Raw genomic sequence first — 16,717 nt, 5'->3', positions numbered from 1 at the left:
TTGCCCGTCGGCAGCGTTCTGGTCGGGAAGATGCCTGTGTTCTAGAAGATTCCTGTGTACTTTTTGTTCGCCCTTTAAAGGCACAGTGCTGCATTTTTTGTGTTCATGGACTTTAGTGTATTTCACCCTTAAAGGGTCAATGCCTCTTTTTTTGTGTATATATAAATCATGCCCTTGTTTTGGCTAACTCTGATTACCTGTCTGTGTCGTGCAATTGGGGTTGCATTACAATCCTTGAATCATCCCGAGGGAAATTTCACACTTCAAATCGCTCACATTAAACATTTAGACATTTAGACAGAACAAAGTCACGAATAAGAATAACAAAACAAATTGCCTAAGAATAAGAATAGACTAAAATATACAGTAAAAAAATATAGAGTAAAAATATACAGAAGTCTACAGTAAGTGTAATATTGAACAGTGTTGTTTTAAAAGTAAAAGTCCAGGAAGATGTTAACTGTCACCCTGTGCTCAGTGATGCAGTGAGGCACAGTGATGCATTGTGAAGTCTGATGGCTGTCAGAATGAAGGACTTCCTGTGCCGTTCAGTGCTACATTTAGGGAGTGTGAGCCTAGCACTGAACATGCTCCTCCTGTCAGCCAAGTCTGTGTGTAGTAGGTGGGAGGGGTTTTCCCTGATGGCCTGGAGCTTAGCAAGGCTCCTCTCCGCCACCATCGCTAGAGAGTCCAGCTCCACCCCAACCATGCTACTGGCCTTCCTGACCAGCTTATCCAGCCTGTCTGCGTCCCCTGCTCTCAGTCCGCTGCCCCAGCAAGTCACAGCGTACAAGAAGGCACCCACCACCACCGACTCATAGAACATCCTCAACATCCTTGTAATGACATTGAAGGATCTCAGCCTTCTGAGGAAGTAGAGTCGGCTCTGGCCCTTCTTGTAGAGTGCCTCGTGTTTTGACCCGTTCAGTTTGTTGTCGATGTGCACACCGAGATATTTGTAATCCTCAACCATGTCCACATCGACTCCCCTGATGGAAACGGGGGTCACAGGTGCACTCCTCCTCCTCCCCAGATCCACAGACAGTTCCCTGGTCTTCGCCACATTTAGCTGCAGGTGGTTTTTATCGCACCATGTGACGAAGTCCACTACCAGTTCCCGGTATTCCCTCTCATCACTGTCCTTTATACATCCCACTATGGCAGAGTCATCAGAAAACGTTTGAACGTAGCAGGACTCTGACCGATAGTGGAAGTCGTTGGTGTAGACTGTGAAGAGGAAGGGAGAGAGGGCTGTCCCCTGCGGGGCCCCGGTGTTGCTGACCAGTCTGACACACAGCTCCGTAGGCACACATACTGTGGTCTGTCCGTCAGATAGTCAACAACCCAGGAGACCAGGGGGGCCTCTACCTGCATCGCCTCCAACTTCAGCCCAGGCCTTATGGTATCAAAAGCACTGGAGAAGCAAAAAAAAAAAAAAAAAACATGACTCTCACAGTGCTCCCCGGCTTGTCTAGCTCGGTGTAGGCTCGGTTCAGCAGGTAGATGACAGCGTCCTCTACCCCCAGTCGGGGCTGGTAGGCGAACTGGAGTGGGTCTAGGTGGGGTTTGATCACCGGGCGGAGTTGCTCCAGGACTAACCTCTCCATGGTCTTCATTATAATGAGAGGTTAGAGCCACCGGCCTGTAGTCGTTGGACGTGCTGGGACACAGGCACTTAGGGACAGGGACCACACAGGAGGTTTTCCACAGTGTCGGGACTTTCTGCAGCCTCAGGCTCATATTGAATATGTGCCTTTGGGCTCACCCCATTGGGACCCGCAGCCTTGCCTGCATGTAACTTGCTCAGCTGTATACTCACCTGGTCTGCAGAGAGCCGACCTGCCAACCTGCGGTATCAATCAAACCTGTTGTAAAACAGGTTTAGCTCATTAGCCCAGTCTACATCTCCATCCACTCCCCTTCCCCCTGCCGGTTTAATGCCGGTTATGTTCTGCATTCCAGTCCACGCTTGTTTGATGTCATTGTTCTCCAACTTTCTTCTGTATTTGTCAGTAAAAACAACATTTTTGTCAGTAAGCTACTTATGTATTTATATTTTTTTTAAGAAACACCCACTTGCGGTCATAAGCAGTAGCCTATCGGTTAAATGTTTTAAGCTGATGATTTGTTACATCCCTACAGGATATATATATATATATATATATACAGTATACAGTGTATTGAGTGATTAAAAAAAAGAAAAGGTGGCTTCGGGGGCCCTATGCAACCGAACAGGGCTGGACTTAAAGATGACACTGTGGTATCCTGTTCTCTTTGTCCCTGGTTGGAATGCAGCATTTGGCCATGCCCCATCACATCTTCATAAAGGACTGAAGGCTCAGAAGAGATCAGAGACAGATCTATAGCTCCTCACAGAGAAAACAGGTAAGTCATAACTCTGTTGTTTGTTGCCGTGCTATATATTTTATTACTAGTACGATTAGAGGAAGTGAACTGTGCATTAGATGTACAATTATTGCTTAGTTATTTAATTTTGTTTAAGCCAGGTCCCCGATACCCCATATACTATATGGTTGACAATACATTGACTTAATATAATTCAACCTTAGAAATACAACATCAAACTCATATCGTTTTATTATTGCAGGTCGCTAAAGGCAGGCCAACAGCAAACTGACCATGGCGAGACTAACAATCCTGACTGGTAAGTTGTATTTTGTTCAATAAATGGTTCTTGATTCAGTGAAATGCAGAATCCCAGGTGCCGTTACTCAAGAACAATGTCTGTTTACAGGACTGTCCCTGTTGATGTGCCTTCAAATGGGTATGTATCTATTATCTTACTTTATATTTTGTAATATTATATTAAATTGCTCTGATGCAAAACCCTAATCTTTGTATAATTAAAGGAACAGGCAACTTTTTGGGGAAATTAGCTTATTTGCCTATAGATGAGAAGGGTATCTATCTTCTTATCTGACTCTGGAGATGACAGCGAATAAGATACGCTTTTGTAATGTTGTAAACATTGTTACCGTATGATCAATACCCCTAAAGATGACTACATCCACTAAAATTTCACTATTTTGTAAACAAAGGTGTTCAGTCATGTAATAGTTGTAATAACCTATTTGTATTTATTGCATTGTGTGGTTTGTTGTGGTTTTTAGTGCGATTCATTTGGGAATGAAACTCTTCTATTCATTCCTGCTTTTATCAGTGTCATCTGCCAAACTGGTGTGTTATTTCACCAACTGGTCTCAGTACCGGACTGGCGCTGGAAAATACCTGCCTGCCAACGTTGATCCCAACCTCTGCACTCATCTGATCTATGCTTTCTCTATAATCAACCACGCCAATGAGCTGGCCACCTATGAGTGGAATGACGATGTTCTCTACAAGGCTTTTAATGGACTGAAGACTAGGTGAGTTGTATACGAGTATCACCTAGTCATCTAGGTCAACTGTACAGATAATATCAGACTCAGACCCATACAGTAAACGCACCCCTGTATCACTCATGTACACCAGTACAAGTTATGTAAACTCTTATCTTGCAACAATAACATCAGTGTTTGCATGTGTTTCACGATTCCTGTTAAGCTGTAGGGTCCCCCAATCGATCAATACAGACCGTATTAATTAATGTTGTGTTTCTTTTTCAAATGTAGCCAAGAGTAAAGACCTAACCCTATCAAAACAGTCAAAGTGTATATTTTCAGCACTATGTTTGTTTACCAATGATTTAAATTATAATTTTCCTACTGGTCGGTCGGGGCGCCTGTTCCGCAGGGTGGGGCTCGGGGGGAAATAGAGTGAACCTCTGCACACGTTACATTCCCCCAGTGAGAGTCCTCGCTGTCAGGTGAAAAGAAGCGACTGGCTGACTCCACATGTATTGTAGGAGGCATGTGGTAGTTCTACACCCTCCCTAGGCTCACAGTGGGACAATGCGCGCAACGACCAGGAAGGGAATTGGCATAACGACTAAATTGGGATGGGAGCAAAAATACGGAAAAAGTGAGAACAAAAAAAATCAATACATTTTTTTAAAAAGAGATGCAAAGAAAAATGATCATTTATATTCTCTTTTGTTTCATTACAATTTACTCAAGAATAGTAACAGACGCAATATTTCTGACACTGGGAATACATAGATACCAATAACATGCAAATTGACCTTGTAGAAGTGGAGCAATCTTCCAATTACTTGGGCATGTACTTTTAGGCAGATTTTCTGAAAATAGGGCTGCAGCTTAACAGGTTAAAGGTGCTATAGATAAAATGTTTATGTAGACTAACCATTAAAAAAAACATTCACAGAGCGTTTAGAAAGGGGCAGAATAAATTATGACAAACAAAATGAATGTTATTATTTACATGATGCACATATGTATCCCTTCCCTACTTCCCATTTCCCCACATGGAATGCACTTCATTTCATAAACTTGCTGCTAGATGAGACATGCTGACATGCTGGTGGGGACATCTAGTGGCTCAATGTAATCTATAGCACCTTTAAATAGTACCAGTATTCCAGAATGAAGCATAACAAAAACAATACATCAGAGATTCAGAGAATTGTGCCCATCTCTTTTACAGCAATCCTGAGCTAAAAACGCTGTTGGCTGTTGGTGGCTGGAATTTCGGATCTGCCCAGTGAGTATACCCTCCCCCACTCTGTATGTATGTATGTATGTATGTATGTATGTATGTATGTATGTATGTATGTATGTATGTATGTATGTATGTATGTATGTATGTATGTATGTATGTATGTATGTATGTATGTATGTATGTATGTATGTATGTATGTATGTATGTATGTATGTATGTATGTATGTATGTATGTATGTATGTATGTATGTATGTATGTATGTATGTATGTATGTATGTACTGTATGTATGTATGTATGTATCATTGTATCATTGTATCATTGTATCATTGTATCATTGTATCATTGTGTTTAGTTATGTACTCTGAGGTTATTTAGACACTGTTGATCTTCCCTCAGTACTCCTCGTGTTGGGTACTAGCTGTGTCAGTGATACAAGAATCTCAGCTTAACATTGCACTTGTAGTAATTAGTCACTATGAAGGAGAGCATCTGCTGAATGCCTAACATATAAAACAGATTCCACAATGTTGAGGCTATTGGATCACATTGGGAACATTGTGTTTATCTTGATGTCAAAAATATCATGGCAGATGTTTCTTGTTTGCTATCTTCATAGATTCACCATCATGGTTTCATCCCTTGCCAACCGCCAGACGTTCATCCAGTCCTCTATTAGTTTCCTGAGAACACATGGTTTCGATGGACTGGACCTGGACTGGGAATACCCTGGAGCAAGAGGAAGCCCTCCGGAGGACAAGAAGAGATTCACCCTGCTCTGCAAGGTCGGTTTGGGAATTGAAGTTGGGATGGCATTTGACGCCTTTCTAGTACAAACACACAAAGAAATGTACAATGTAATGACTATACATGTTTCAGTGTGGGTCAAACTCCTGATCTTGGCAGTGTTAGTGCCCTCTAACCTCTACCCATTGAGCTACAATGGACAACAATTAAAGGAAGAATCTGCAATACTGTCAAACAGCAACCCCTAGGCAAAAGAGCCCTGTTTGGTATTACACATTGTTTAAATTTGTTATTTTGGTCTGATGTGAGTTGCAGATGAGTGGGGATTAGGGAGGGACATTCACAGTAAAATTCAAGTTAATAATATAACTTACTAAACTCTAAGGCTGAGACCACTAACTGCGTGAAATTGATAATTTGCATGTGTACATAATCTTTTTTAATATAAAAACGTTTAAATTACTTTTTTCTTAAAGAAAAAAACTATTATTTAATGTTAGTGTGTGTGCTTTTTTCACATCTGAGCGCGCGGGTCCCTGGATCTCCAACGGTAGGCTCGCGTGATGCAATATGATTTCAGATCGCTAATACATTTTTAAAAAAATAAATAAAAAACTAGAATACTCGTGACCGTGGCATTCAACGGTTGGGGCGTAAACCAGAGAAAAGCCGTGAGTGGCACTCAAAGTGTTAAGGGTGAATTACACTAGAGTCCAGGAATCATGAACAACAAAAAATGCAGCACTGTTCCTTTAACACATTCGGGGTAGGGATGCTCGATATTGCCTTTTTTACCGATACGATATACCGATATGGTCCAACTCTTAATTTCCGATACCGATATCAACCGATATCAACCGATACCGATATATGCAGGGTTTCCCCCCCCCCAAAAAATGGAATAATTTCAGGTTATTAACATTACATATCTCTTGTTGTGGAATTAACACGACATTATGCATACTTTTGACAATAAATAAAATCAGAATTTGTTCTTACTTGCTTGCCTGGGTAAATAACGGTTATAGAAATGTAAAACGTTTTTTATTTTATTTTTAAACCGATAGGCTCGATCGGGCTGTAATTTACGTGAAAAATATCTTACCATGAGCCGGTTGGATCCCCCCGAGCATTTCCCCGTTATTGATCGCCATCTGGTAGATCGATATGTCCATTGCCTGATGATAAATCCCCTTATTGCATAGTGAAATCCGCAATCCAAAACGTAATCCAAGCTACTATGCTGCACATCCAGAATCCAGCTAACTGAAAACTCCATTGAAAGTAAAAAAAAAAAAGAATGCTCCATTCAGCCACAGGGCACACTGCATTATCGCGATAGCGCCCCTAAGAGGATCTGGCCGGTATTGCACTTTCTCGAATTCAAAGAGTAGGGTACATCTGCAGTGCCGCTTGGCGACCTTGAATAGGTTATTAAAATGGAATAAAAGCAATAACAACTTGCCACGGATATATCCGTGCTTCTGTCCACAACGGGTGGAATCGAAACACGGAGATCTCTGTGGTCGGGCGCCATTGTGTTAAGGAAAAATGTATGTGAAGAAAAACGAGTCCTCTCAAGGCAAAAACAAAACAACCCGAAGGCGATGAAAAAACAGAGTCAACGTAATAATGTCACGGTTCGGAGTACCGTCAGTTAAGGACTCACCAGGGGGCAACTGCCGAACGGGCAATTCAAAAACACGGATCCTAGGAAAGAGAGAGAGCGCCCAGGGAAAACATCCATGGGACGGTGGGGAGCGATGCAACGTCTCACACAGGAGACACGGGAGTATATGGCACGGCCTGACAACGAACAGAGGGAAGCCTGCCCATTTAAGCTCTCCACGACGAGCAGATTGAAATTCCTCTCAGGTGCGTGACGAGCAAATCATCCTCAGGTGCGTGGTGCATGCAGTGCCCATCCAGCCCTCACAGACACCCCTGCAACACCCTAGCAACCACCTAGAAACACCCTAGCAACCACCTATAACATCCTAGCAACCACCTAGAAACACCCTAGCAACCACCTATAACAGCCTAGCAACCACCTAGAAACACCCTAGAAACCACCTAGTACACCTTAATAACCACCTAGCAATACACTAGCAACCACCTAGTACACCTTAGTAGCCACCTAGAAACACCCTAGCAACCACCTATAACAACCATTTGTCATAGAGACTCACGAGAGACCCTCTCCCATTGGCCGGTGGTGCACAGGCATCACCCACACTTTCACAATTTCCCCTGCGGAATTGTCTAGGTATTATTATTATACAGGACACATTATTGTCATCTCCCATTGTGTTTTTGAATTTAGGAATTAATTGCTGCCTTTGAAAAAGAAGCTGCAGACACCAATAAACCAAGGCTGCTGCTCACAGCTGCAGTGGCTGCTGGGAAGGGAACTATTGACAACGGATATGAGGTCGCTGAGGTTTCAAAGTAAGTTCAACCCATATGAAAATTAACTGTTAAAATGAACTGTAAAAGTATAGTATTCCTGTTGTTTTCTTTTATTATTATTACGTTTTTTATGTTATTTTTTAAAAAAAAATTTACTTTTACCTTTTTCTATAGAAATGCTATAGGGAACCACTACATATAATTTCTATGGTAAAACCACAGGAATAATATAGTATATAATACCGGTAGTCAGTCACCATATATTTCTATAATATTCCACTACAAAAATACTATGGCGAATAACTCTAATAAATGCTATAGATATGACCATTTTAAAAACACAGGAATACTATAAAACACATACAGCATATGAAAATGAACTGTTGTAAAATTATAGTAACGACTACAGAAACATAGCATTTCACTGTAATATTGTGTTGATACAATTCTATAGATGTGAAAAAACAACAACACAGGAATACTATAAAACCTACAGCATTTATGTAGTAAATCTCTATAGCATGTATGAATACTATAGGTTTGAATATAGTACAATGTGTCATCAACCAGTCTGTGTTTGCGTCACTGTGTTTGTGTACCAGGTACTTAGACATTATAAATGTCATGACCTATGACTTCCATGGAGCCTGGGACCCATTCACTGGCCACAACAGTCCTCTGTACAATAGCTCTTCAGATGTGGGAGAGAACATCTACTACAATGTGGTGAGTGAAAAACTTCCACATCAGAGATGATCGTTCCATATCGTCACGAGACGCCCGATGACCGATTCATTCTTTATTATAGCAACGGATTCAGCGTTTTCTATTTCCCTTACAGGACTTTGCTATGAAGTACTGGAGAGACCAGGGGGCTCCTGTTGAGAAGCTCATGATGGGTTTTGCAACCTATGGACGCACATTCCGCACTTCTTCAGCGGCCAATGGCATCGGAGCACCAGCCAGTGGACCCGCCTCCGCTGGGCCCTATACTGGGGAAGATGGATCCTTGTCGTACTATGAGGTCAGTGAATGATGAGACAGTGAAGATGCACAGAGAACTTTTTTGGGCAACAGTGCTCGTGGAGCTGCCTCAGGATTGTGGTTTTAATCTCATATAGCATCTCATTGTCATGACTGTTAGATATTAAGTAGTACTTCACTTAATAATCGACCCAGTATTTAAACAATAGTCTTTATTTGCATTCTCCGGTCTAGTGCCCGCGCACTGGACTCGCTCTTAGTATCCATTCTCTGGAGTGCACGCACAGCGTCAGCTCCTATGACGTAACCACGTAACAGTGTGGCACGTCAGTACACAACATCCCCTCCTTACTAGGACATAAACTCCAAGGTACCATACAGAAATATCAGTGAATTCAATTACTTTTTTTCCACATACAGAATACACTTCAATTCTTTTTTCCCCTCTATGTCTCCCTGTTATCAAAAATAAACAAAGGTTCACCATGAACAAAACTCCACCTTGAAAATAGTAAATGCATGTAAACATCATTGAACATGACTAATAATGCGTGTTGTGTGTGTGTGTGTGCCAGACAGGCTCCTCTTACTTAATGACAAAATCCGTCAAACTCTGAGGCATTTTGGTCTGCCTGTGGGGTCTCTCATACCTCGCCATAGGCGGTGTGGCTTTGGGTGTGGACACCCTAGTGTGAGTCTCTGCATCGGACTCCGTGTCACGTGTGTTTTCTTTCTCCTCACCCTCAGTCCATGTTATTTGCGTCTTGCTGGATGATTGTGGAGTGGGATCCTCTGTGTAGTATCTCTTGACGAATGTAGTGTTCCTAGAATAGGTCGCTCCACTTGGTGATTGGACAACCACATTGTTACCATCCTTACTGATAACCTTGTGTGGTGTCTTGTCGAAGGCTGTTGTAAACTTGTCTGTTTTGTCTTGTTTGAGTAAGACTTGGTCTCCCACTGACACATCAGAGTATTTTGCTCTGTTCTTGTTGTCTGTGTACAGTTTTGACTTTCTTTTTCTCTCGGCGTCAGTGTCTCTGACCTCCAGTTCTCTTTGTGGTGTCATGATGTCCGGAAGCTTTCCTCTGATCTTTCTCTTGAACAGGAGCTCTGCAGGACTTTTCCCTGTTGTGGAGTGATCAATAGACCGGTAGATGGTCACATACTTGCGTAGCTCCTTCTTCCAGTCCAGCCCCTCAGACTGTGCGATGCGAATCCTCTTCATCAGTGAAGCGTTTTGTCTCTCCATCTCCCCATTGGCTTGGGCCCACTTGGGTGTGGTTTTCACATGCTCAATTCCGTTCTCCTGGCAGAATGCTTGAAACTGGGCAGACATATACTGTGGTCCACAGTCTGACCGTATGGAAATCGGTAGTCCATGTCTGCTGAAGATATTCTCCAGGCTGTTAATGACCTTTTCAGCAGTGGTCGACTGCAGGATATCGTACTCGTAATACCGGCTGTAGTAGTCTATTACAACTAATATCGAGTGTCCTGTCGGTAATGGGCCTAGTAGGTCAGTGGCTAAGTCCTGCCACGGCCCATCTGGAAGTGCTGTAGGTCTCAACGGTTCAGGCACATCAGGCCTCGACACTATTTGGCATCCATGACATGACCTCACATACTTCTCTGCTGCCTTATCTATACCTGGCGACCACACTTTACTCCTGAGGTGCTGCTTTGTACCTACAACCCCCAAGTGTCCCTCATGAGCCAACTCCAGGGCTCTGTCTCTGAGTGCATGTGGCAGTACAATGCATGTCCCTCTCAACACCAACTGTCCAATTACACACAGTTCATATGCAGTGCGTGCATACACTTGGCATTTGTCAAAACATCCACTCTGTATTGCACTTCTCAGGTCACTGAGTTCCTCATCGGTTGCAGAGGCTTCCTCTACCTCTCTGGTAGTCAGTGCTCGTGGCGTAGCGTGTGTGGCTACAAACCGCACGTATTCCTCCGCTCCGTGCTTGTGGTTTCCGTCGTGCTTTCTCCCAGCAGTCGCGACAGGGGATCTGCAATGTTGTCCTTTCCAGGTATGTGGATTACTCTGAACTCATACGGTTGGAGCCGCAGCACCCACCGTTCAATACGGGCACATGGCTTAGAGGTCGGACTGTAGATGGCCTCCAGAGCCTTGTGGTCTGTCACTAGGTCAAACTTTTTACCATATATGTTATGGGTGCAGCCTCTCGCACGCCCAAACTAAGGCGAGAGCTTCTCGTTCAGTTTGTGAATATCTTGTTTCACAATCAGTCAGGCTCCTACTCACATAACATATGGGCACCATTTCCTCCTGCTGTTGTTGTACTAAGACTGCTCCTATTCCTACTGGTCCTGCATCCGCTATGACTTTAGTAGGGGCATCTTTGTCAAAATATGCCAGAGTGCCGGCCTCAGCTAGCTTTTCTTTCAGCGTTCTAAATGCCTGTTTTTGCTCTGGCCCAAATATGAAAGCTGTGTCTTTCTTGGTCAGCCTCCGCAGTGGCTCTGATATGCTAGCAAACTGTGGTATAAAACGGCTACTATACCCCGCTAGGCCCAGAAAACTACGGGTCTCAGAGGCGTTCTCAGGCTCTCGTGCCTCTGCTACTGCTCTCACTCTTTCTGTGGTGGGGCCTATGCCCTTCTGTGAGAGTAACATGCCCATGAAAATCAACTTGTCCATGTTAAACTGACACTTTTCTTTGTTTAGAGTCAGCCCACAGTCCTCTAATCTCTTCAGAACTGCATGGAGTCGTTTTTCATGAGTCTCCTGATCTGGGGCATGAACAATTATGTCATCGGAGATATTTTCTACCCCCTCAATGCCCGCTGTAGCTGTGGCAATCTCATGTTGATACTGTTCACTAGCTGATGACACTCCAAATATGAGTCTCTTGTACCTGTATGTACCTGTGTGTACTGCAAACGTAGTGATACCTCTGGACTCTGGTGTGAGCTCTAATTGGTGGTATCCCCATTTCAAATCCAGTTTACTGAAAATTACAGACCCGTTCATTCCCTGTAAGAGCTCATCCACTGTGGGTATTGGATATCTCCCTGATGATAGCTGCATTAGCTCTTCTCATATCTAAGCACATCCTGATGTCGTCCTCATTTGCTTTTGGTGAAACTACAACAGGGTTCACCCACGGTGTACTGTAGGTCCCTCAACCTTCTCAATAATGTCCATGTCCAGCAGCTGATTTACTTTCTTCTCTACTGCTTCCCTTAGGTGAAATGGCACTCTCCTCAGGGGTTGTGCCACTGGTGTTACACTCTCATCAATATGCAAACTGATTTGCTTTGTGTTTAGTTTACCAACACCTTTAAACAGTTTGGGGTACTGCCTCTGTATTTCAGATTTAACATCTGTCACTGCTGCTATGTTTGTGCCCACCCTCAGTACACCTAGCTCAATAGCAGTCTTCCTCCCAAGTAGTGGCTCCCCCCGTCCCTGTATTACAGTGAACTCTGCTTCAGTGTCACACTTTCCCACCTCAACATGACATTTGAATACACCCATTACTGGAAGAGGCACCTTGGAAGAGTATGTATACAGCGGTTTGTTAGCTGACTTGGTAGAAACACATTTAATCTTTTTACTTTTTTTTTTTTTTTTTGGTCTTTTTCCCCCTCCATTTTTCCGCCGATTTTCTCCCATCCCAATGTTAGTCGTATGCCAATTCCCAGTCCCTTCCTGGTCGCTGCGCTTTACCCCCCACAGTCAGATCATATGGGAGAGTGGAGGCTACCACGTGCTTCCTCCGACACACGTCCAGCCAATCACCGCTTCTTTTCACCTGGCAGCGCGGATTCTCATTGAGAGGGCGTAGCGTGTGGGAGGACCACACTATCCCCCTCACGTCCAATCCGCGCTTAGCAGGCGCCCCGACCGAACTGTAGGAGTCGCTGTTTACAACGACCCGGACCCACCCCGCCAGCTTCTCCCACCCTCTGATACAGCCAATCGTATCAGTGCAGACGGCCAGCCAAGCTGGTGACAACCCCGGAGCTGTGAGCTGGATTCGAACAGGCAAATCCAACTCAGCTCCGGGGCTGGTGACGAGCGCAATCTCCGCTCGACCACCTAACCGCCTGCTAATCTTTTTACTCTTAAGCATTTCCCATGTGTTCTCATCTACAATGTTACTTGATGCACCTGAATCGATTAGCATAAGTAGATCTACTCCCCCAACATCAAATGTGACCCTCTCAGTATTTGAATCATCCTCAACCACAAATGCATAGTCTCTGTTCCCAGTGTTCTGGTCCTCAGTTTCAACACATCTCACAGTCTGTCTTTCTTTACCTTTTGATTTACAGACTTTCGCATAATGGCCTTTTCCATTACACTTCCTGCATGTCTGTCCTTTTGCTGGGCATGCAGAATCATTGGCCAGATGATCCCTGTGTCCACATCTGTAGCACACTTTGTCGGATTTGGATTTCTCTTTTCCTTCTCCACGATCTCCACGAGGTGATGATTTCCACTTCTGGGATTGTCCCTCCCTCTTGAAGACACGGTTCACCGTCTCTCTCCCCTCAGCGCCGTCACTCATCTTCATCGCCGCCATTTGAGTCTCCACTCGTTCACACTGTGACGCTATTTCCAAAGCGCAGCATAAGTTGTGGTTCCTCCAGCAACTTTCTCTGTACATAGTCTGACATGCACCTGCTCAGCACCGCATCTCTTATTTGATTGCTAATGTCCGCAGCAAACGCACAGTCTCTGGCAGCTTGACGAAGGCTCGTCACAAACTGCTGTACAGTTTCACCCGGTTTCTGTGATACTTGGTAGAAAGCTTGCTGCGCAAATGCAGTGTTTACCTGCGGCACAAAGTAGTCATTTAGTGCCTTAACAGCTTTAGCATAGTCCGACGGTCCTCTCCCGTCGGGCAGTGTAGAGAATACATCTTGTACGTCCGTACCTGCATGATGTAAGAGCATAGCCCTTCTTCTCTGTCTCACTGTGGCGTCCACACCGACAGACAGAATCAACCCTTTCCCGTCAGCGTAAAGCTCAAACGCCATTAGCCACCTGGTCCACCTTGGTCCCAGTGTAGCTGGCTCATTGTAGCATTCAAACTTCGGCAAGTTGTCCATGTTCTCGTCTCAACAACGTGATAACTCTATGCAGATTCAACTTCGGAGTTTATCCTCGTCGCCATTGTTAGATATTAAGTAGTACTTCACTTAATAATCGACTCAGTATTTAAACAATAGTCTTTATTTGCATTCTCCGGTCTAGTGCCCGCGCACTCGACTCCCTCTCAGTATCCATTCTCTGGAGTGCACGCACAGCGTCAGCTCCTATGACGTAACCACGTAACAGTGTGGCACGTCAGTACACAACAATGACATGAGCTAAAAACTGGAGCAACGGCCCACAGTATGGCAGACAAGAACCCAACAAGTCAAGTCAAGTCAAGAGTTTTAATTGTCACGGCATACAGGTATACAATGAAATGCGGGTGGTCTTGCCCGCAACGATGTGCAATACAGTGGTACACATATAATAGAATCTAAAAATGAAAAAACAACATTGTGCAGTAAACAGGTAACAGGTAACATGGAGTGACATCTCGGTATCTGTACATAGTTATTTACAGAGCATATGGGACATGCTAGTTAGCTTTGGTAGTGCAATACACTGTTCCTGTTATTCTAATTTCTAATTTAAAGTGTCCTTTCCTTTGGCCATAAGTGTGCGTGTGTGCGACATGAGTGTGTGCCCGCTCATGTTAAAGTGTTAAGTGGCTGCTCGTGTGTGAGCGTGCACAGCGTGCGTGTCGTGTGTGTGTTCATGTGTGCTTGTGTGTGGATAGTTCAATGTTCTGAGCACTCAATGTTCATTGTTCATGGCTCTGATGGCCTGGGGGAAGAAGCTGAGCCTAAGCCGCTCTGTCCTAGTAGCTGGGGTTCGCAGGCGTCTGCCTGACCTCAGCAGCTGAAACAGGCTGTTATTGGGGTGGTGAGGGTCTTTCATTATCCTGCAGGCTCTGGATTTGCACCTCTTGTTGTATAGAACCTGCAGGGGGGGTAGTGCAATACCCGTGGTACGCTCGGCTGAGCGCACCACTCTCTGTAGGGCCTTCTTGTCCTGTGCCGTGCTGTTTCCATACCAGGCAGTGATGTTTCCGGTCAGGATGCTCTCTACAGCTCCTGAGTAGAAGGACTGGAGTATCTTCCCCGATACTCTGAACTTCCTTAACTGTCTCAGGTGGTAGAGGCGCTGTTTCGCCTTCTTTACTACTGTGTCTATGTGTGTTGACCATGTCAGGTCCTCTGAGATGTGGACCCCCAGGTACTTAAAGCTGCTCACCCTGTCCACGGTAGCCCCGTTAATCATCAGTGGTGTGTGCGTCTCCTGCTGTCCTCTCCTATAATCCACGATCAGCTCCTTGGTTTTACCAATGTTCAGGAGCAGGCTGTTGTCCTGGCACCAGCGTTCCAGTACCTCAACCTCCTCCCGGTAGGCCTTCTCGTCGTTTTCCGAGATCAGCCCCACCACCACCGTGTCGTCTGCGAACTTCACTATGGAGTTGGAGCTGAACTTGGCCACACAATCGTGTGTGTAGAGTGAGTACAGCAGGGGGCTCAGAACACAGCCCTGGGGGGACCCGATGCTCAGGGTGATGGTGTTGGAGGTCTGACCCCCCACCCTGACCGCCTGGGGTCTTTCGCTCAGAAAGTCCAGTACCCAGGCGCTCAGGGCGGAGCTCAGACCTAGCTCGATCAGTTTGTCCACCAGTCTGGTGGGGACTATGGTGTTGAACGCTGAGCTGTAGTCAATGAACAACAGTCTCACATAGCCCCCCTTCTGACGGTCAAGGTGCGAGAGGGTGCTGTGCAGTACCTGGGAGACCGCGTCGTCGGTGGACCTGTTTGTCCTGTATGCAAATTGCATAGGGTCCATATCACTGGGGAGGGAGGCACAAATGTGGTCCTTGACCAGCCTCTCGAAACATTTCATGACCACAGAGGTGAGTGCCACCGGTCTGTAGTCATTTGGACATGTTGGGGAGGGTTTCTTCGGTACAGGGATGATGGTAGACATCTTGAAGCAGGCAGGGACCACTGACTCCGCCAGGGATTGATTAAATATGGCGGTGAACACTGCGGCCAGCTGGTTGGCACAGGACTTGAGTATGCGTCCTGTCATGCCATCTGGGCCAGCAGCCTTCCTGGTGTTCACCTGCATAAATGCTCTTCTCACACTGTGTTCCGACAACGAGAGAGCGTCCCCGCCCCCCCGCGGTTGCCCCCCCCCCTCCACAACAGCCGGCGCGCCAGTGACGTCACTAGCCGGAGAGCCAGCAGCGCCACTGTCTACACCAAACCGAGCGTAGAAGATGTTGAGCTTGTCCGCGAGGGAGGCATCGTCGCTCCCCATTGAGGGGGCGCTGACTTTATAGTCAGTTATTGTCTTCAGTCCCTGCCATAATCCTCTTGTGTCGTTTTGTGCCATTTGTGTCTCCAGTTTGTCAGCATATGTCCTCTTAGCAAGTTTAACAGCCTTGCGTAGAATATAGACTGAAGCCTTATACTCCTCCATGTTTCCTGACTCTCTACCCAGGTTGTAGGTGGTGGTACGAGAGTTCAGAGCTGCTCTAATAGTGCTGTCCACCCACGGTTTCTGGTTTGGGAAAACCTGCACCGTTTTTCTGGGGACAATACCATCGGCTATTGTTGTAATGTAGCTCACCACTGTGTCTGCGAGCTCGCTGACGTCACTGGAGCTTCCTTTGAACATATCCCAATCCGTATCTGTAAACACGTCCTGGAGCGTGGCCTCTGATTCGTCGGTCCACTTCTTTGTCTCACGTGACACGACGGCGTCACGTGATCTCTGTTGATATGCCGGAAATAGCAAGATGGAGTTGTGGTCGCTCGAGCTTGTGGACCCCGTTAATGGCGGAGCGGCCACTGCCTTGTAGCCGGCTCTGAACGGGGAATAACAGTGGTCGAGTGTGTTTTTCACTCTGGTGGAGCAAGCGATGTGCTGAAAAAAG

At 45.4% G+C, this 16,717-nt stretch overlaps 1 protein-coding gene across 1 annotated transcript in view; it reads left to right on the top strand.

Moving 5' to 3' along the window:
* Positions 1 to 2,640: 2,640 nt before the first annotated feature.
* Positions 2,641 to 16,717, top strand: part of LOC311244181 (putative chitinase 10) — a gene marked incomplete at both ends in the record, with an annotated part of 77,420 nt that continues 63,343 nt past the window's right edge. Inside the window, 8 exons of the mRNA XM_084333588.1 lie at positions 2,641 to 2,665; positions 2,756 to 2,785; positions 3,182 to 3,386; positions 4,564 to 4,620; positions 5,197 to 5,362; positions 7,648 to 7,772; positions 8,336 to 8,459; positions 8,575 to 8,757. Coding sequence (XP_084189714.1) covers positions 2,641 to 2,665; positions 2,756 to 2,785; positions 3,182 to 3,386; positions 4,564 to 4,620; positions 5,197 to 5,362; positions 7,648 to 7,772; positions 8,336 to 8,459; positions 8,575 to 8,757 — 915 coding nt within the window. The remainder of the gene's footprint in view (positions 2,666 to 2,755; positions 2,786 to 3,181; positions 3,387 to 4,563; positions 4,621 to 5,196; positions 5,363 to 7,647; positions 7,773 to 8,335; positions 8,460 to 8,574; positions 8,758 to 16,717) is intronic.

This window comes from Notolepis coatsorum (genome assembly GCF_963971535.1).
Source record: "Notolepis coatsorum genome assembly, chromosome: 17".
NCBI lineage: Eukaryota > Metazoa > Chordata > Actinopteri > Aulopiformes > Paralepididae > Notolepis > Notolepis coatsorum.
Note: the sequence above shows the minus strand (reverse complement) of the source record. Positions and strands in the feature narration are given on the sequence as shown.